We start from the raw sequence: 22,500 nt of genomic DNA, 5'->3' as shown, positions 1-22,500 counted from the left end.
GGTACAGCATTACCCTAGCAGAACTAGTAATAAAGTATATAGAGTTGGAGGGGGTACAGCATTACCCTAGCAGAACTAGTAATAAAGTATATAGAGTTGGAGGGGGTACAGCATTACCCTAGCAGAACTAGCAGAGCTTCACATTGAATAGGCTACAAGAACGCTTGCACCCCAAAACACGCTAGCCCCCCCAAATCCGGCAACCTCAAGCTCAATGTTGATTACAATAATCTGGATTATTATTTTGGCCATAATCCATAATGCAGCCGTAGCAGATCTACAAGCGTCACATCGCATGTAAAATAAATATATTGGGGAAAATGGGTATTTTTTAAATGTTATGTTAAAGCGGGGCTCCTAGCTGGTCGCTATAGGCAATGCTCAGCTCGCTGTGTTTTGTCCTTCCCAAGATCGCGGCCCGTAAAATGCTATGGGGCCGCCGATCTTTATCTCCTCAGAACTACGGCTCAGATTGAGGTGGATTGAACAACGCACCGATGTTAGGAGCTAAGGAGGTCAATACTAAATCTGCGCGGTTAGAATATTGATGCTTCTGATCAGCTGATTCTCGTTAGTGATTTTTGGGGACTGGAAACGGGTTGAGGTTTTCCAAGTGAAATAGAGCGCTGTCTATGGTGGCGGTAACGCAACAGCGCTGGAGTTATTTTTTTTTTTTTTTGCCGGCAAATGTGTATCCGCCCCTCTAGACCAGAAATCACACTGCCTGGCAGAAGGAGCGAGTGCATTCTCCGACAGTGGCTTCAGCGGCACTGCCGATAACAGCCGCGGCAGTGTACCGTGGATCCCGACGGCGGCACTGCCGATAACAGCCGTTATCGGCAATGTACCGTGGATCCCGACGTGCATTGCTGGTTAAAACTCACCCGTGGCTTCCCTGTGAGGTTAGGGTTTGGGGTAGGACTGATGCGGAAACACTGCCGCTGCTGTTGGCGGCAGTTGGCCGCGACGCCACGGCCGGAAAATGCACTCGCTCTCTCCAGGCTGGGGCAGGCGAACAAATTGCTAACTGTAAGATGTTCAGAATATTAAAAAAAGCATTTCATGAATCTAAAAAAAAAGGTTTAAGAAATATAGACAAAAATATCAGATCTATAAACTCACAATGTGTCATCAATTATGCCACATTTGTGAAATCTGGAATAAGTGATTAATTCCTAATGTGTTTATGTAGGTTTAGGTGACCCGTTGAGTCACCAAATCTTTTCTGTATCGAGCCGAAAAGGTTTTTGGGAAAAACTAGCCCATACACTGAATTTATATTTCCCCCACATGCATCAGTAGGTGGAGATCTCTGGTCGTCTGGCTAAACTACGGTATACTGGGATGGGATGTTAGTTGCACTATAGAGCAGGCCTACTGCATTACAAAGTGCAGTATGAGAAGAAAAACGTTAAAACGAGTTCTAAAGTGTTTCAATAAGCCTATCTCACAGAATTTCCCCACCCCCCCTTAATACGCCCCCTTTCGGGGTTAGTGGTGATAGCGTGACGTCACTCCATAGACACTACATGTTAACAGAGGTAATTTAAGAAGTCTACAACTTTTGTTTTCTCAAGGTAAGGTTTGTTCTATCTGTTCGAACTGATTTACCATCTTGTTTGCTTCATAATAATATTGGTCTGTCACATTTTTACATTAGAAAATGTACTTAGATTCTCCAGAGAAAAAAACGTGTAAATGCTAATGTTAAAGACACCACTATTTACCGGAAGTGGGCGTGGAAAGCGGGCTGTGAGATAGGCCTATTGGCCAGCCAAACAGCTTATCCCATCCCCTGTGATGTTACACATGATTACTTGGACCCCAGGAAGAGTATCCTTCACTGTGGTGAGGACTAATGGGGATCCGTAACATCTGTTCTTGAGGCAGTTTATCCCCCAGACCAGGGGTGGGCAACTGGCGGCCCGGGGGCCACATGCGGCCCCCACCTTCACTTAATGTGGCCCTCAGGTTAATTCCAGAATACTGATATAATATTGGTTTCAGCTGTTACAATTCCACAACATGCAAACATGACCCGCTGTAATTACTTCAGTCTAAATTAGTAGCTCATTGCTCAACACAAGTATAATTAAAGCCATTTGAAATGACATAAAAATGTTAATTTTCAGGATTCCAATTCAAAAATAGCAAAAATTCAAGATTTCAATTCGAACATAGGACAGCATACGACAGCAATATATGGCCGTAGGGAGTGAGTGTGGAAATATAGTGGCCCTCTCCATCGTCAAAGTTGCCCACCCCTGCCCCAGACTCATGAAGGCTGATTTGACCTTTGAGACAAATGAATAAGGTATGCCTAGATGATATTTTAGCAATTTCTGGCTATTTTTCACAAATGGTATTACGAATAAAATAGTTCTTAAATGATTGAAAATGAAAAGACGAAAAGACTCATGTCATATCACAATATTATTATTACCATATCCAAAATCCCAGACATAGTCTCACCAAACCTGGATATATCATTATATTACCCAGACCTAGTTCTTTGCTAATAATCCAATGTTGTGTTGTGAACTGCACTTTGTATTTGGCAAATAAAGTGTTTTTAAGACTCATTACCTTGTTGTTTCATGACATTTCCAAAAACATGTTTAATTTCTGTATTAAAAGGAGTAGTTCACGGCCTGGGCCATGGCTCAGTGGTCCAGGCACCTTGGCCTTGGTAATCCAGTCTGGCAGTGTGCCGCGGGTTCGACTCCCGATCCCGACGGCCTTTACTGCATGTCTTCGCCCCCATCTCTCTCCCCAAAGCAAAAAAAAAAAAAAGAGTAGTTCACCCAAACAATTACTTATTTTCTATCAATTGCACGCCTGGAATTCAGGACGATTTGGTTTTTTGTTGCATTGCTAAGCCAATAATTTGATGACGACAGACGACCTATAGAGTCCTATAGTCTCCTAAATGGTAAATGGTAAATGGTGGCATTTATCCAAGGCGCTTTACATAGATTGTGCATTACATTCACCCATTCACACACACATTCATACACCGATTGCAGCGGAAGCCATGCAAGGTACCAACCAGCACATCGAGAGAAATTTGGGGTTCAGTGTCTTGCCCAAGGACACTTCGACATGTAGACAGGAGGAGCCAGGATTCGAACCGCCGACCCATGGATCATTGGACGACCTGCTCTACCTCCTGAGCCCCGACGGCCCGGTTTACTTCAGCAAATGTTCCTATATTTACTTCCATCCACACACTCGCACACGTTAGAATCCAGAAATTAGAATCCAGTTCACACACCTAAAGGTGTTTGCACACTGGACACGTCCAGTGTGCAAACACCTCAAGTGCCATTAGTCTGTGTATATATATACATGAATATCAAATGCATACATGCAGCTTTCCCCTGTAGCAACATGCTCCCTGTATACTTATATGTTGAATAGACAAACATGTCAGTTAGTGGCTGAAACAAGTTGCGGTACACACCTTAAATGCAATATTGACATAAGGAGTAGCGTTCAGCGCTGGATGGTGAGTGACAGTATACCAACAGTAACACCTGGGTTAATACAGGGATCTATAGTCGCTCAGTCCACTGGAGTGTACAGTTAGTTGCAGGTCTATTATGGGAACTACAGTATGGCTTCATTGGGAGATACTATCTTTACAAGGTACGTCTTTGGAGTTCATATATTTATATATATATATATATAGTGTAGCTTTGTAAAATATTATGGGAGGTGAACTTTAAGGTCTTGATTTATTTGTTTTTCATCAATTAATTCCATCAAATTGATCGTAGACAATATACGTTGACCAAGTGTTGCTAATGCCTGAACATCTCATTTAATCCTATTAATGTTTAAGTTGCTGACTAATGGTGGAGATTAAGAGTTTGAAGTGCTGAACGATATCTAGGGATCATTATTTTGTCAATGGAACAGATTTGATGTGATTGTTAATACTGTAGACCTACTGTACCAACTAACGCACCTTCATAGTGAATTTGTTTGACATTTCATATACGGTGACTTTCATGCCCTGATATATGTTTTTATATTTTTTGCAGTATGGTCATCCTCATTGTCATGTTTTCACTCGTCATCATCCTCATCCTAGGCCTGGCATTAGGAGGTGGTACAGGTAAGAGCTGTGCAGATGTCTTTAGGAGATGGCACCTAAATCAAGGTATTATTTAAAGCTATTGTAAAGTGATATTTGTGTTGGTTAAATCACTATATTCTGATAGTAATCATTGCTATAGAGTGTTTGCTCAGTAACAGCGGTCTCTCGGTCTCCCTGTCTCTCCAGCTAAGTGCCAGGGGGTGGACACCAGTTTTGGTCCTGGGTGCCACTGTTCCCATTATAAATAAAATAAAGAAAATGTAATTCTATTGTGCATGTCATGTGCATGTCATCACCTGCACACTAGATTAAAGGAATTTTCAAAATATGGATTTTAAAAAAAAAGAATATTAATTTTTGATTGATTTTTCAAAAAATCTCGGTTTCTCGTTGGTGGCACCTAAACAGTTAATAAACAGAAAATACTGTTTCAGGTATAGGTGACAAAATTTCAGCCAATCAGAGTAGCCATTTATCAGCTTAAACAGAAAAAAAATCAGAAAGCTGTCATGATTTAGAAGACATTTTGTAGAATCGAGCTCAGGTCTAAATGGGTGTGAGTGTACACAGGGATGACCGTGTTTGGGTATCGTATGAGCTATCATCATCATCAGTGTCAATAGTGACGGCAGTTCGTGTCAATCAGCAGCGACAATAGTCGCTGCAGATTGACATTAAACAAGGACATGCAGATAGGGGTGCGTGCGTGCGTGCACGTATTTCTTGGAAATGAGTGCTCACAAAGTACTGAATATATTAGTACATTAAAAATAATTCACAACTTTTTGTATACCGGTAGTTGAATATATTGCAATAATAATGTGTGATTTGTCTCCGACTCTACAAAGCTAAGCTCTGTGAGCTTGTAGATCTGCTATTTTCAGCGAATGTTCGCCCCAGAACAGGGACTCGAGGGTTGATTTTGGTTACGCCTGCATTCTCCATATTCAGACCGCAGCCATATTGCCAGCAAGGTGATACCTAGGTGACACTTCCCATAGACAGCCCATTCATCCAAACAGAAAAGACCTCTCTAATTATATTAAACAACGTCAAAATCACCAACATTGAATCTGTAGGGAAAGCTTGAATTATCCTCTTTCAATCTGTAAAGTTTTTGTTTAATAAAAATCCACCGTAGACATTTTATGAGCTACTTCCTGTCAACAACTTCCTTGCAGATGATTATTTATCAGTATCAGAGTATGGAAGCGCTCGTTATCAATAAAGCAACCTCCAGCTGCCTTCTGCATTATGTGCACATTCAAAGCAGGTGGTACGCATGAGCCGTTGAGTGATAGTCAACGAGCACTTCCAAACTCCAGCATCTGCAAGGAATTTCTTGACAGGAGCTCATAAAATGTCTACGGTGGATTTTTATGAAACAAACACTTTACAGATTGAAAGAGGATAATTCAAGCTTTCCCTACAGCTGCAATGTTGGTGATTTTGATGTTGTTTAATATAATTAGAGAGGACTTTTCTGTTAGGATGAATGGGCTGGGAAGTGTCACCTAGGTATCACCTTGCTGGCAAGATGGCTGCGGTCTGAATATGGAGAATTGAAACCTACATGGTAGAATCTACGCGCAAATCTTGATATTCTTTCACAGGGAACGTTTTTAACTCAAATCTTTACTTCTGGGGGGATCCCTGGAACTACAATATTTTCCGATGGGGGTCGGAGGCCAATTACACGTTTTGGGGTCCTTGACATTAAATATTGAGCACCACTGACATAGAAACATGGGTTTTTCAGAAAACTGTCAGGATTTAGAAGACATTTTTAAAATTCAGGCTTAACACATTGAGAGCCCACGCAAAACTGCCCAAAATCACTTTCACCTAGAAAATCCATTCACATTTTTTATAATTCAGCTGACTGTGGAGACACATGCTGGAACTTTTTACTTTGAAATGTTTTATAGTTTCTGAGTTATTTAATTTAAACGCCAAATGCATTCTCAATGGCGAAAACACAAACTTTGGCACCATGTGTTAAAAAAAAAAAAAAAAAAGTGTTTTGATTTTTCTGATTTTCTTTTAATAAAAAAAAAATATATATTTTTTTTTCAAAGACGTCCACAGACGTCTTGGGCTATGCACGTGCGGTAATACCCAGGACGTCCACAGACGTTTTGGGCACAAAATGTATGGGTAAAATCCTTTGTTTCACACGCAGGCCGCCGATCTGCGTCCACTTTTCACAGTCAATCAGTTTTTTTTTGTTTTTTTTTCCAAAGACGTCCACAGACGTCTTGGGCTATGCACGTGCGGTAATACCCAGGACGTCCACAGACGTTTTGGGCACAAAATGTATGGGTAAAATCCTTTGTTTCACACGCAGGCCGCCGATCTGAGTCCGACGTGACCAGCAGCGACAAGTCGCCCGTGGCCAACTTGGACCAGGACGTCGTGATGAGCTGCTTCTTGCGCTCCAGGCCGGCCAGCGGCGACGTCTCGGTCACCTGGACGAAGAAGGGGCTGAGCGGCCTGGTCTACAGCTACAAGAGCGGGAACGCGGTCCTCAAGGACCAGAACTCGGCGTTCCGCGACAGAACGCAGCTCTTCCAAGACGCCATCGCCGGCGGGAACGTTTCTCTGTCGCTGCGGAGGGTGCGGGATAGCGACCGGGGCGTCTACAGCTGCGAGGTCAACGCCAACGGGACGGTGGACATTGATCTCAGGGTGGCGGGTAAGGAGGAGCAATTGGTATTTTGTTTTGATTTTGTGTTTTCAATTCCAGCTTTAAGTTTTAATTTGTTTTCTGGGTTTTTAATTTTTTTTCCACCGGAAGAAAAATACTTTTAGTTACTACACTGCGCCCTCCGATACCGATATTGCCAAGAGAAACCCCCATGGAAAACCCCAAGATTTTTCCTTCCGGTGAAAAGAAAATCCCTTCCTGGCCCAAAAGTGCATTTTATACACGTGGTAGGGGGCTCAGAGTGCGCCCATTACACAAGCCGCCTTTGTATTGGTGAGCAGCGAAAACGTTATTTTTATTTTCGCTACAGACGAGTGGCTGGTCTTGGTCTGCATTTCATGCGAGCGCAGGACGAGAAGAGTAAAATAGGTATATAATGCAATGGCATTAGAGCTATGGATCAGAGCTAGGTTTATGCATGATGACATCCTACTATAAATGCGCCACGTCTCTGCGTGCGTGCGTGCGTGGTTGTAATGCACGTAACTCGAGAACCGTTTGCCCCACCGACTTCATATTCAACACACGCGTTCCACACCCCCGCAGGGAGTGCATTGCCCCGACTCGAGTCGGTCAGACCCACGGTTCTCCAGAACCACCACAAAAGGCTCTGCTCAGGCTCTGCCAGTGGGCCTAATCAGCCTAAATCCCCTCACCTGTGCAATTTCCAGCCTCTGCCTCAGCCAATTGATTGCCATGGCAATTACCTGACAATTTACTTAACCAGTCCACTTTTCACAGTCAATCAGTTTGCCCTCTTCACACACAGGCAGATACAGAGATCTCCATTTGGGACACATACAGACAGTTAAAACGGGTGCTATGACAAGTTGACAACGGGTATTATTAGGTTCCCAAGTTGCATCATTCTCAAGTAGGCCAGTAGCCGACGGGCACGTACAGGCCTAGTATTGACAAAGACCAAAGACTAGGGACATGTATCTCTCTATGATGATTTTAGTTTGAGTAATAGTTTGGTAAACACACATGCTAACGTCAGTTAGTGTTGAAGTTGACCTTGTAGTGGCAGAAAAGGAGAGTCATCCTTCTGGTTTCCTTCCGTGTGTTTACACTGATCACATCATTCAATCAACACATGCACTTAACACCAACTGTACAGTAGTCAACAAGACCAACCTGATGCTTTTAACCCATTTAGGATGGTAAACGCGTCCGTGTCGCCTTTTTATAGCTTAATCACAATCATAATAGTTTAATCACTTTAACCATTATTTTAAACTTCAGCCATTGAAAAGTAGCAGATCTACAAGCTTGTAGCGTGGCACCGAGTGTCGCGCTACGAGCTTGTAGATCTGCTATTTTTGAAAAGTTGTGAATACGTGGCGGAATTGTTTTTAATATAGGCCTATATTCTTTCACAGTAAACGTTTTTAACTTGTGTTCTTGCAACATATTTTCAGATGGAGGTCGGCGGGCAATTGCATATAATTTTTGGGGTCTTGCAGCTGGGCTTTAACATTGAGCGCTCGGTTGCACTTCCGCATTTGACCACCAAGATTTGGTGGTCAAATGCGGAAGTAGACGTTCTGAGACGGTACTTCCGGCAGTCTTCCGGGTGCTTCAAAACGCTACTGAGCAACTTCCACTGACATGAATAGCTGGGGGGGCGGAGCTTCGCGCCAGTTCAGTCTCTATCCTTTTATATACTCTATGGCTCTACCCAGTACCAATTCACCCTTTGTCAAGTCCCGCCCCTGGTTCTGCCCCTCTTCGCACACATTGGTTGCCATTTCGTGGTCTCTCTCTCCATTCCCTACCATTGAAATAACGTGATTTTCAGTTGCTTCGTATTGATATTCTGTGCACTCAATTCTTATTTTAAACTTTGTGTCAGTAAAAAGGAACATCACAGGTGCAGCATGGTGACTGGGCATATCATGTTTGTTTTTAGTTTTTTCCAAAAATGATGTTTTAGCAAATTCAACATAAACAAGGCGGAACCAGGGTGGAACAAGGCAGAAGAGCCTGCTGGTTAGTCAGTCAGGGACCAATCAGAAGGCTGACAATTGACTACACTACACACAGAGCTAGCTCCGCCTCCGGCGATTTGCGTTGCTGATGTAACAACGCGGTGTAGGCTTGTAGATCAGCTCTGTTCCCTGCGCGTTAATGTAAATACAGTGGAGGAAACAGTCGACCTAAAAGTAACGAGTACTCTTCAGCCTTCCTAAAAATGTACCCGGAGTAAGAGTACAAGTACTTGTCTTGGAAGTGTGTGTGTGTGTGTGTGTGTGTGTGTGTGTGTGTGTGTGTGTGTGTGTGTGTGTGTGTGTGTGTGTGTGTGTGTGTGTGTGTGTGTGTGTGTGTGTGTGTGTGTGTGTGTGTGTGTGTGTGTGAGAGAGAGAGTGACAAGCAAAAAATGGCATTGGGACATCATTTACATGCAGGAGGGTCTGATGAAATTACTATCAAAAATGATGAATCAAATGAAATAAATACCTCTTTAAGCAATTTTTAACACATGTCCACCGCTGCATGGTGCACAGTACAAACATTTGAAGTAACATCAGTGCTCCTCTGGCACCTGCAGCCTTTTCTGCGCCCTCCTTCACCTACGCCTCAGGCTCTGACGCGCTGACGGCTATGGCGCCAAGATGGCTCCCGGAGCCCAACGTCACGTGGCATGACCTGGACGGGAAGGTCCTGAATGGCACCACGACGTTCTCTCAGACCTCTGCCCCTGAGGGGGTCTTCAGCGTGGTCAGCACCCTGCGGCCGGTCAGCCAGAACAGCACCTACACCTGCCGCATCCGAAACACTTTGGTGAGAGTCGTCGCCGAGGCGACTATAACAGGTAATTCGTGTTTGTTTTTTTGTTTGGTTTTGCATTTAATAAGTGTTAACAAGCTCTATATTGTAACAGGAATCTCCATGTCTCTCCAGCTTAGGAAACAGAAAATGCATTTTCAGAAACTGAAACTGAAACTTGGATACTAATTTTATCAGGATTTGTCAGGATTCAGATTAAACAAGTGGAATTGTAAGTGATGATGACACAAAGAAATGAGCGGACAAAATTGGAACTGGAGACTGGAACACAAATTATAAGCTCATAAATAGCTACTCTCTCCTAATTGGCTGAAATAATTGTCACCTACTGTACCTGAAAATGTATTTTCTGTTTATTAAAGAGCTGGAGAGACATGGAGACCCCTGTTACTGAACAAACACTCTATAGCAATGATTACTATCAGAATATGGTGATTTTACCGTTTAACAAAAAACGTTTTGTTTTAACCAAAGAAATATCAGTTACACTACCTTTACATAATATACTGTAGCAGCACTGGCCCTACTTTTTCTTTTTGTTTATTTGTTTGTTTTTACTGATATGTGTGTAATGTGGTGCCTGTAGAATCACATGAGTGTTTGTTCATTTAACTCACAGTGTACAAATGAAACCAAATGGACCCAGACTTTAGTACACTCTGATGTACATACTGTACATTTTACTGTGTGTGTATTCAAAAACTCATATGATGGGTGATGACTGTCATGTTGACTTTCGGAGCAAGCAATCAAAATCGAGGGAAATACAGAGATTTCTCATCTGGTTTCTTGTTTACACTGTGAGGAACACGTTGCAACTGATCAACTGATTTTCCTTAAAATGCAACAGCCAAACCTCAACGGAATACCTTGCTGCTTCAGTGCAAAACAAGAGGCATTATTTATGACAACGGCATACAGCAATGAAATGCAGTGGCGTGCACAGACATTTAGAGGGGCAGGTGCTCAAGTTAAAAAAGGGCACCTTGTGCAGCGCGTGGAACCGGCCGGTTGCCTTAATCCATTTTGGGCGGGAACCCCTTTTGGTGTTAGCATTATGTTATGCTTTAGCTATTGAAAAATAGCAGATCTACAAGCTCATAGCACGCCACCGAGTGGCGCGCTATGAGCTTGTAGGTCTGCTATTTTTGAAAAAAAAGGGCACATTGCCAAAAGGGCAGGGGGTGCTCTAGCACCCCCTAGTGTCTATCTGTGCACGCCACTGATGAAATGTGACTCTCTGTTTTACAGGCAAAGGCGTCTCAGCGAGGACTTTCTTCACCTACAATGCTAATGCTGCTGCATCTCCTACAGTGACGTCTAAACGCCTGTCTCTCATCACATGTTTATTGTTTTCTTCTCTCCGTCAGATATTTGACCTGATCATAATTATTACACAAAGTTTCACACATGGGTAAAGTCACTTTTTTGTGAGATTTGTGCACTAATTGTCAAGCACGCTATACTCTCATTGCATTCTCACATATTCTCAGCCTTATCTTCATATGTGACCCAGCTTGACTGAGGCGCTGCCATCGTGCAGCCTCCAGCTTTTCACCAGAGGAGAACAAATGAGCATCGCGCCTGTCACAGACATGCACAGAGCAAGTTCAGTCAGGGAACTCAGTGCAGTTGCTGCCGGTCGTTAATTGGGCCGCCTCAGCATCACGTTATCATTCAAATGATTCACTTCATCCAATCACACACTCATTCCATCTTCATACCGGCTATTTAAACTGGAAGTTCGCACTGCTCAATCTGCTTGCTTGTTGCTGCACACTGATACTGCTGCGCTGCTGTCTGGTTGAACTTTTGCTGCTCACACACAGCTACCACGTGTCGTTTAATTTGGATCTGTTTAGGTACAGGGGATTCGGAGTCCCTATGGTCGGCACCGGACTGATGCGCTTGATCTAAGTACCTAAAAAGCATATCCAATTCATCGCCAAACCATAATAAATATATTGCTCATTTTATATTCAATACATTTTGTTTTAATCCAAAATGAGTTAATAGCACAGGCAGACTCTTCACATACTAGAGTATGTCTGAAATAAATGTCAGAGCTGAAATCGACACGTAAATATGAAATAAATGCTTAAACATGTACCTAGGTGTTATGTTAGAGTCCACAGAAGTGAACCTTTAATTCAGGCCTGTTTTCTGAACTCGCTGTTTTCCTGCAAGACATTACTCTATAGCCATAATCTCAAACTGGTGGGCAAACTGAACAACCAAAATTCAAGCTATGATTCCCTGCTTTCATATGACATGAGAAAGATCCAATTGCAGCCCCTCAGTCAAGCTTGGTCAATAATCGTCTCTTTTTTTTTGGTAAACTTTATTTTTACATTTCTTCACATGACAATACACATGTATGCAAGAAAACACAAAACACACAAACATATACAACCCCCTCCCCCCTCCCCCCCTAGGCTAAAACCAAAACAAAGTGGTGGGACAAAGCAGCGGACAATCATAGATCAAAAAGAGTCAAGACAGGGACATAGTCGGACACAGTCCGGATTACAGTTCACTGAAATGAAAAGTCCTCAACAAACTCCACAAAGGCACTCCAAGCCAGGACAAAGTTTTGTTGAGCTCTGTCCACTCTATACCTGAGCTTCTCCAGAGGCAGCAATGATAGAACTTATTTTAGCCATTGTTGAAAGGAAGGTGCCTTATCCGACTTCCAATTAAGGAGGATTAGTCTACGGGCTAATAGGGATGCAAATGCCAAAGCATTTGCTTGTGGAGATGTGAGTGTACAGTTTGGGGGAACTATGCCAAAAATGGCGGTGTGGAAAGAAGGTGTCACCACTGTTCCACACATATGAGAGAATACGTCAAATATCCGCTTCCAGTAGGTAGTGAGGGAAGGACACGTCCAAAACATGTGGCCTAACGAGGCTGGGGTCTGGCAATAATCGTCTCTGTCGGGTGGAAACCTCCTATGTCCAAAACTGTGACTTTTCATTCAAAAAATTTGAATCATGAATTTCAAATCCAAAAACAGCAAAAGTAGCAGATCGACAGGCTCAGTGCGTGCCGCCTCACACCGTGCTTCGAGCATGCAGATATGCTACTTTTTTATGCTTTTGTGTGAAGCTGTAGTCATTTAGCTATGAAAAAACACAAAAAGTAAAAATATGGAGATTGGAGGTTTCTGGAATATTTTAGCATGCTGAAATAGAAGCCATGGTTCTTTTAGTCCGGCAGCCAACAGACTTCTTTTGTTTGAAGTGGGAAATTTGGTATATAGTTTTTATTATTGGCCTAAAATATTGTTTATATACATACGTACATGAACCATCCACAGTCCAACTCTGAGAAATGCATAAGCATGTGGATAGAAATTGCACCGTTCAATAGTGAGCATAAGTGAGAATGATGCTCCAGCACTGAGCCAATCCAAGTGCGCTTGTGCCATGGTCTCTCGAGACTGAAATAAGGATGTAGGCCTCAGACTGTCCATGAAAAAGCATAGCCTACCATGGCTTCACTCCAGATCTCCCACACAGCATGGTCTATATACATGTCTGTATACATGCTGTCAATGTATTTGACGTTTATGTTGTTGCTGTGTATAACGGGTGCATTATGTCAATTCCTAAACAGACTCACAGCACTGGTAGTTATGTAGCTATTGTTGATGTATCCTATATATTTTTTTTAGCACAATCTATAAAGTCATTGCATTCATTTAGAAAGATATTAATAAAATAAACTTTGAAATGTTTTTATGTAACTTGGGACTTCTTTCTGTCTTATGTATCAAACACCCTAATTTGATTTACCTGATTGGATTGGTAGGCCTATATATTCTTTGTTTTGTTTTGTTTTTGTTGTATTGCAAATCATTTTTATTGTTTTTGTCTCTCTCACACGCGCACGGCGCACACACATGCACGCACACGCACGCTCTCTCTCTCTCTCTCTCTCTCTCTGACAGTACATGCCAGAATATTGAACAACATTGACATCTTGTGGTCATTCAGTCATTCTGACTAACTTCATCCTAGAGTGCTTCTCATGGGCACTTTTCACAGCTGCTATTTTGCCAGCTGAAGGTTAATTAAACTAAAGGAAAGGAAGTGGATATGGCCGAATTTACTACTTAAAGTATATGATGAAATCTTGCCTTATATTGGTTGTCTATGACTATGGTGGGGTATACAAACATGGCCATAACTTAACCAAGTGAATAGAAAAATCACAAATAAAAGATATGTCATGACATCACAGGTTCTCTCAAATTTTTGGTGCTGGCTCCCCGGCTAAAAGGGACTGTGTGTGTGAGTGCACTGTGTGTGTGTGTCCGTCCGTCCGTCTGTTACCAGCTAATCTCCGGCACCGTTAACCCGGTCGGTGCCAAATTTTGCACACACTCCCTGGATGCCAACGATGAACCTCTGCCCCAAACCCCAACAACGGGTGGATTATTGCAAAACACATTTTGGAACAAAATGCATGCACACGGTTGCCATCTTGCCAGCAAAGTGCTAACTAGGTGCAACTTCCCATAGACAGCCCCATTCATCCAAACAGAAAAGTCCTATCTAATAGTCAAAATTGTCAAAAATATTGTCTAAACATCAAACTCAACAGCATTGCAGCTGTACGGAAAGCTTGAATTATCCTCTTTCTATCTGCAATGTGTTTGTATAATAAAAATCCACTGTAGACATGTTATGAGCTACTCCCTGTCAAGAAATTCCTTGCAGATGATTTTTTTAAGTGCTGGAGTTTGAAAGTGCTTGTTGACTATCACTCAACAGCATGTGTACCACCTGTTTTGAATTTGCACATAATGCAGGAGGCAGCAGGAGGTTGCTTTACTGATAACGAGTGCTTCCAAACTCTGACACACGGAAAATAATCCCAACGTTCAACCCCTGAATTTACCATGATCCAAAATTTATATAATAATCCATTTTTAATATGTCATTTGGATGAACCTAAGGATCATAAAAAAAACCTTGGACGATTACTATTGCAATTTGTTTTGGGTCACGCCCCTTTTTTGCTTAGATTGACTGGCCTAAGTGGTTCCCAAACTTTTTCATGTCAAGGATCCGACCCCCAAATTGACACTAATTAGCCCGCAGAGCGCAGACCCCATTTGAAGAGATATGCCAGCTGAGCTAGGGACCCCCATAAGAGAAGAATTGTATGGCTCTATCAGTGATTCTCAACCAGTTTAATTTCAAGGACCCCCAGTTTGACATGCATTAGTCTAGACCCCCCATTTAATGGCATTTCTATCTCGGGGACACCATTCACCCCAATTTATATAATTGTTGATTTAACTCTCAGAGTTACAGAGTCCATTTGGTTCCTAGTGTTGGGGACCCCCTGGAACTCCCTCAAGGACCCCTAGGGGGTCCCCGGACCCCATTTTGAAAACCACGGGTCTACTACTCATGACGCCACGCCTCAAAGGCCCTGCGGACTTCTCTCATTGGTCTGACTGTAAGGGAAGGTGTCAGATGTCTGAGACTGAGCAGTAGTAAAAATGTAGTTAAGTTTTTCCAACAAGAAAAGTAGACTTGTTGTGTACTCTCTGTCTCCGCCGGTTGAGATGAACTTTCTTTTATGTTCATTGCGTTAAATGTTAATGCATGCTTCCCCCCCCCCCCCTTTCGCTGCGGTTTAGGAGGACAGACGGTTGTTGTCATTTGGATTTGATAGTTTCCATTCCAATTCCATTAGAGCAGAGGGGGTAGTTAGGTGTTTTTTTTTTTTTTTTTTTTTTTTACGGTGGGTGGGTGGGATTCATTGTTTTGTTATTTATATTTCGCAGGAATTATTCAGGTGTAAACTTTACTTAACTTTAACAATACCAGCGGCACTACTACTACTAGTACTACTACTATAATGTCGGACTCCAAGCAGCAGCAGCCGCAGCAGCAGCAGAGTAAAGAAGACGCGGACCACCACCACCATCAGACGCCAAATTCGTTACTTTGTAACGAGGACAAGTCGCCTGGCTGTGTGGTGAAGCAGCAGTCCCTGCAGGGCAGCGCCGCCGGGGCCGGTGGGGCGGTGTGCGGTGGGGCCCGGGCCGGTGGGGCGGTGTGCGGTGGGGCCGGTGGGGCGGTGTGCGGTGTCTGTAAACGGCTGTACCGCGACCCTAAAATCCTGCCGTGTCTGCACACGTTCTGTTCCGAATGCATTGTGAAGTTGGAGCCGTTCTCGGTGTCCCAGCAGCAGGGAACCACCGGTACCAAGAAGACCACCACCCCCAGCACCTCCAACACCAACCGGTAACTACTATGGACTGTCTGCCTGCCTGTCTGTTATCTTTTATTTATTATTTATAATTAAAAAAAAAAAACGTTGGCTTTTAGGCTTTGAAGTTGCACAGGGCAGATAGGCCTACTGACATTAAACAAACTAATAACCTAAATGATATAATTTGGGTGGGTGCCATTTAATACTTTTATTACCAACTTAAAAATCACACCCGTGTGAAGTGAGTGAGCACTCCCTATCATCATATCATCATCTCATTCCGGCCAATCACAATTTGCGTCCTCACTTTTGTCTTCAATGTTTGTGTTTACACAGACCCTCAAAGCTGGACATATCTGGTGCTAGCGCCCCTTAAAAATACATTTCTGTTTGGCTTTTACGCTTTGAAGTTGCACAGGGCAGATACCGACATTAAACAAACTAATAACCTAATTTATTTGTATACAAATAAATGACTGACAGTCATTTAATAACTTTATAATCCACTTAAAATATAGTGGAAAATAGCAGATCTACAGTTGCGTTGTGCTTGTAGATTTTCCGCCTGTTAGTTCAGATTCATAATCGTCTGTATTCCATGTATAATAAACGTAGTTGTAGCCTACATATTAAAGTACAAAAATATCAGAACATTTTCCACAGTTTTTGTAATTTGTAGTGATGTATATTTTTTGCCTTGTTTTCTAAAGCATATATCTAGACTAAGTAGCTATGAACATTTGTCAACATTTTCTAATTATTTATGAAAAACAAAAAATCTTTGCGATTATCTCAAATAATTGCGATTTAAATATGCGAATTATGCAAATACTTGTGCCAGGCCTGCTGCTGCCACCCGGACCTCATCGTCGTCGTCGTCATCGAGAAGCAGCAGCAACGGCAGCGAGGACCCGCCCCCCTCGTCCCTCCACCACCACGTCGGGGACAGGAAGACGAGCGTCCTCTGTCCGGAGTGCGACACCGAGGTGGACATTCCTCCGTCGGGGGTGGGGGGTCTGAGCACGGACCACCTGGCCCTGGATGCTGTGTTCTCGGAGACCCTGATGGCGGACGGCCCGGTGGTGTGCGACCTGTGCAGCGACGGAGACGCCGAGAGGCGCTGCGAGGTCTGCTCGGTCAACCTGTGCGAGTTCTGCAGCCAAGCACACAGGTACGGGTGGGTCCAAAAACAGTGTTGTTTTCGTCGACTAAATACTATAACGAAAAATGTTCGTCGACTACCTTTTTCACCCCATTCGACTGTTATCTCTCTATTGAATAGGTGAAATCATCCGTTATCAGCACCTGAATAGGGCCAATATGGCCATACTGGCATACTCACTGTTTCAGTATGTCATTATCACCTATTGTCATTTTCACCGAGCGTTGCGACGACCACCAGACCCAACTCAGCGCCGTCCGAGTTACGTCCCGATAGGCAGAGAATAGTATATATTAGTAGCCCCTAGTTTCCATGCACCGACAATAGTTGGAAATGACACGTCCACCAGGGGGAAACCTTGACCAGGCTATGGTGAGTATGCCAGTATGGCCATATTGGCCCTATTCAAAGGTGCTGATAATGGATGATTTTGCCTATTCAATACAGAGATAACGGTCGAATCCGCTGCCTTTTTTCACTGACAAAAACTACATAAAAAGTAAATAAAAACTAAGCCATGATGACTAAAACTATGACATACTATATACTAATTAATAACTAATATACTGTCGATTTTGTCAACAAATTGTCGCTGATTGTGTGTGTCAGGAGGCAGAAGCGGACGGCCTCCCACACGGTCCGGTGTCTCCAGGAGCTGAAGGGCCAGACGGGGCGCATGTCGCGGCCCGTCCTCTGCTCCTTCCACCCGGGCCAGGAGCTGCGTCTGTTCTGCGAGCCGTGTGACCTGCCCGTCTGCATCGAGTGCTCCGCCACGTTCCACCGCGACCCCAGCCAGCACCGCTGCTGCCCCGCGCGCGACGTCATCGACCGGCACGGCGGACGCATCCGTCAGCTGGTGTCCGGGTGTCTGCGTCCGCGCCTGGAGCGCCTGGAGGAGGCGCTGAGGAAGGTAGGGTCTGAGTTCAAAGCGTATTTTAAAGGCCTATTCAGACTCCAGTTTCAGGTGAAGAGGTGGCCACCTTTTCTTCACCAAAACGGTGTTTTTTGATGGCGGCTCTCATAGTCCATCACCGTGCTCATATCTCCTGACCTCCATGGCCAACAATTCCTCAAATTCGTCCATTGTTTTCCCTCTGCTTTCTCTCTACTGCCTATTCTATTCTATAATCCTTTCTGGTTCCTTTCCTATTCGATATAGTCTCTCTCTCTTTTAGTTGCTGTCTCTATAATTTAATTTCTTTGTTCTCTCAATCTCCCGCTGCTCTGTTTTCGCGAGTTTATTGGGGTTTTTTTTACGTCGGGAGCTTGCAAAACCAAGGGGGCCGCCCACCCAACTTCTAGACCAATCACATTGCCCGGAGTGAGTCTTGGCGACCTCCGTTTTGGTGGTTAGTAAAAACCGAGAGAAGAAAAAATATTAAATTCATCAATTAAAAACGATTCCAACATTTTTCAAAAGTATTTCATACTCCCAAACTAGTGGACATTGCAGAGCTCACAGCGCAGCACAAAGTGACATGTGAGCTTGTAGATCTGCTATTTTCACTAGTTTGGGTCCCGGGCAAGCATCTAATTTCTCTTTTGGGTCTTGAGCTAAAACGTTTGTGAACCACTGGTATAAATGCTACCCAATGCTTAGCACTCGGTATGTCCTGTCCAGGGAGTGTTGTACTTGTACCTCAAGCTGCCTCACGCTATGGAAACAGGAGATATTCTTGTCTCCTGACCCCACGGGGCACATGGCTCAGGAACTGCCCATTCCCATGGCTACTTACGGTGACCGTTGACCTGACAGGTGTGGTGACATTGAGATCAGTACAGCACCGTTTATGACTGAAATGTTGATCGACAAGACATATAAACTGTTGTGCTTTGGAGACACTAATATACTTTTTACAATTGCCGTTGACCTAAGGGCTCCACATGTCATAATGTGTGTTAACTTGTCTTATTTCCCCTCAGATCACCCCCCCCCCCCCCCCCCCCCGTTTTTTTTGTTTTTAAATGTATAATTTAGGCATTTGCTGTATCACTTTCTGTATGAAAACGCAAGATGGGAGTAAACGTTATGAACCCTATAGTCCACCAACAGTAGGGTAGAGTGTGTGTTGTGGATAAATGATGTACTGTATATCCACTCAGGGTGAAAGTGATGTTTATTGAGACATCAAACGGGGGGGGGGGAATAAAGACTTCAGGCACCCTGAACACCCCCTTCTGGGTCCTGTGTGCCCTGTGTTATAATGTCCCCCCTACACTCACACACACACGCGCACACACACACACACAGAAGGGCTGTTGCTCTCGTGCCCCAAATGTCAGTATTCTAGCACATTACACTGATAGACAGAAACGGACAGCTGTTCCTGTACGACCACAGTAGCAGCAGTCTGAACGGCCCTACACAAGTGGAGGGACACCAGCTCTATACCAAATGGTTCATATACAATTTACAATTTGGGCATTTAGCAGACGCTCTTAATCCAGAGCGATTTACAGTAAGCAAGAACAAAAACATGGTAATACAGTACATACAAATAGTCATCATTTGAAAATGTTAGTACCAGGGACCCCCAGATAGAGAAGATCTGTGTTAAAAAAAATGCATCATTTTTCAAAGTCAAACACGTCTCTCTCCTCTCTACTGTCTGTTAGGTGGAGATTTCCCAGGAGACGTTGCACACGCGGGTGGAAGCGGTGGCGGTGGAGGTGCGTACGTTTGCCAGAGGCTACGCCAACGCCGTGGAGACCCACTGTGTGTCTCTGCTCCGAAGGCTGGAGGAGGTCCGAGTCCAGCGCAGGTAAAGTACCGCAGAGAAGACGCTCTATTTAAAGGACCTATAACATAAAATTCAACTTTTTCCATTTCTTTTGTGATTTTGAGGCTCCCATATGTGTTTTCTATCCCCACAAGTAACCAATTTTGAACAATCAGCACCCATATCATATGGGTGTTTTAATGGAAATTGCTCTCAGGAACAGCTCAACTGATTTTGGCCTCATCGTGATGTCATCAATGTCACCCTACTTTGTATAATTCCTCCTCTTCTTCAGTCTTCAGTTCCAAATTTGCATTTCCACTTTGTTTACAATGTCCACCATTGTTGATTTTCCAAGCTGGCATGGAATGGAAACGAGCCTGGTTTTGTCTAGCATCAGTATTATAATGACTCAAATATTAAATAATCTGCATATCAGCACCCCCACCACCTCAGGACATTGTGGTACTGCAGCTAAAACTGCTTTCAAAGTCCAGAAAGAAATGACAAGGACTGGTTATATCAGAGTGGTGATTGAGGCTCAAACCATTAGAAATAACTTTGAGGGACATAGACAATATGATATTAAATATTAAAAGCAGTTTTAAAATGCATGTTATTTGCGCTTTAAACCATTTTAGACCCGAGACCTGATTCTACAAAATGTCTTCTAAATCATGACAGTTTTCTTGAAATCCTAAGATCCTATATCGGTGGTTCTCACACTTTTTCATGTCAAGGATCCCCAGAATGATATGTGTTTGGCAGCCGAAATATGTTGTTCCAGGGACCCCTCCCGAAGCCATATTTTCATGATTTTTTAAAAATGACAGATCTACAAGCTCGTAGCACAGCGTCATGAGCTTGTTATTTAACAGCTAAAGTTTAAAATAATGGTTAAAGTGGTTCAAAGCTATCAGGCGACACAGATGCGTCCTCAGGTCTACATTGTTCTCCAAGTGGGAGGGGGGTGGGGCGTAGGCTATCCCCCATAGCCTACACACTAAAGTAGTAGTATAGCGTGCTGACAAGCTTGTTTTGGTCCAAAAAGAAGAATCCGAGAGATTACGATTCTAAAAGCTGCGTTCCCATAGACTGCATAAGCCAGCGGAGCTTTCATTTCCGTTTTATAATTTCATTTTTTCATTTTTTCACAACTTCACGCTGCGTTTGTAGCTGGTAGATCTGCTACGCTGTAGTAGTATGTATGATCAAGTACGGTGTTAATTTACCAGAAGAAAAAAGAACGAAATCAATAAATGGATATGGAGATAGTCTACTTGCCAGCCCATAGAGCCCCATTGTATTGTCTGCGTATGTGTGCTAACCTGACTCTGCCAGATTGCGTCAGTATTGAGTTCACAAGTTCCCTCCTCCTGCCTGCATCTGGGCTCTCTCAAGCAGAAAGGATGAACCCGGAAGCAGCGGGACAACAATCTGATATCTCCATAATCATTTCGAGTTGTAGTCTTGTTAGGTTGAGTTTACATTTGTGCTGTGGCACAGCTTCTATAGAGGGTATGCGCATGCTTAAAGTGAATGGCACATCGAGTGGCAAAGCAACAGGCAAAGTGAGTTTAACATTGTTTAACGTTGTTTAATGCAATCAGATAGGACTTTTCTGTTTGGATGCATGGGTTGTCAATGCCAGAAAGTCGTTTTTTGCCAGTCAGTAGGCATTCCTGCATAACTTCCTGGTTTGATGATGATGTCACACGCATACCCTCTATATGTCATAAGTCTTGCATTGATCCCGCCTCTAGCGGCCCCATACAGCCGTATATCGCTCCGGACAGAATTGGTCCGGACTCGCTCCGGAGTCTCTGCCGAGAGATTCCAGACTCACCCTTCTGGCAGAATGCAAATGTTGTCCAGCAGGGGGAGTGGTTTCACCAGGCTATGTGTGTGCCACTTGTCTGCAGGAACCAGCTGCACCTGCAGAAGGCCCAGCTGCAGCAGGCGCTGGCGGACGTGCGCGGCGGCGTGGACTTCGCCGAGAGGCTGCTGACCTCGGGCTCGGAGGCGGAGATCCTCAGCGCCAAGGGCGTGACCCTCCGGAGACTGGGTGGGCTGGCGGAGACGGGCTACGACCCGGCCCACCCCGCGGCCACAGGCGGCAGGGGGGCCGCGGCCCCGGGACCCGACGACGACGGCAGCAGCATCTGCTTCCTGCCCCGGGAGGGCGCCAGCGAGGTCCAGGGCTTCCCCGTGGTCGGGGTGATCTACTCCAAGACGCTGGACCTCAGCAGGTGCACCATCGAAGGAGAAGGTGAGGGGGGGATACCGCCGTGTAGGGTTCATTACCGCGGTAAAAAAATAATAATATATATATATATATATATATATATATTTTTTTTTTTTTAACTTTTGCGTGCTGTTCTGGCGTCCTAAGTTCTAGGCTACGAGTGCATATGGTGTGATATGAAATGAAACGTTTTCCATAATAAATCAGTGAGGCACTGCTCAGTCTAATCTAGCCTGGCTAATAAGCCAGACTAATATCACACAACACTGTCGCGGTATATCAGTCTGGGCTGGCTCCACTTGGATTTCATTTCCCGGGGAACATTTTCTCTTTGACACAATTGGTCAGAGCTACTGTCAGTCAAAAGTCTCAAGCATTGAACGTCACTGTACCAAAGCCCGCCTATATTGCATACCGTGTCCCGATTGGTCCGACCTGTTCTCTGCTGTAGGAAAGAGGCGTGCTACTGAGCCTCGCCAGACCGTAATCCGCTGGTAGGCAACTTTTTTTTGCCAACGGCTGATTCGGTCTGGTTTATTA

General features: G+C 44.0%; 2 protein-coding genes across 2 annotated transcripts in view; both read left to right on the top strand.

The window, feature by feature from the left end:
* Positions 1 to 4,047: 4,047 nt before the first annotated feature.
* vtcn1 (V-set domain containing T cell activation inhibitor 1) lies at positions 4,048 to 10,977 on the top strand (the record flags this gene model as incomplete). The annotated part of the gene is made up of 4 exons (XM_079517816.1): positions 4,048 to 4,120; positions 6,450 to 6,797; positions 9,361 to 9,624; positions 10,970 to 10,977. 4 exons carry the CDS (start codon positions 4,048 to 4,050, stop codon positions 10,975 to 10,977), a joined length of 693 nt encoding a protein of 230 aa, XP_079373942.1.
* A 4,499-nt stretch (positions 10,978 to 15,476) lies between these two features.
* The window catches only part of trim45 (tripartite motif containing 45), a gene marked incomplete at its 5' end in the record, with an annotated part of 22,800 nt that continues 15,776 nt past the window's right edge, over positions 15,477 to 22,500 (top strand). The window contains 5 exons of the mRNA XM_079517815.1: positions 15,477 to 15,865; positions 16,675 to 17,004; positions 17,605 to 17,905; positions 19,612 to 19,757; positions 21,638 to 21,984. Of these exons, the coding sequence (XP_079373941.1) occupies positions 15,477 to 15,865; positions 16,675 to 17,004; positions 17,605 to 17,905; positions 19,612 to 19,757; positions 21,638 to 21,984 (1,513 nt within the window). The remainder of the gene's footprint in view (positions 15,866 to 16,674; positions 17,005 to 17,604; positions 17,906 to 19,611; positions 19,758 to 21,637; positions 21,985 to 22,500) is intronic.

The sequence above is a fragment of the Electrona antarctica genome, assembly GCF_951216825.1.
Source record: "Electrona antarctica genome assembly, chromosome: 13".
NCBI classification, from domain to species: domain Eukaryota; kingdom Metazoa; phylum Chordata; class Actinopteri; order Myctophiformes; family Myctophidae; genus Electrona; species Electrona antarctica.
This window is presented reverse-complemented; position numbering and strand designations above follow the sequence as displayed.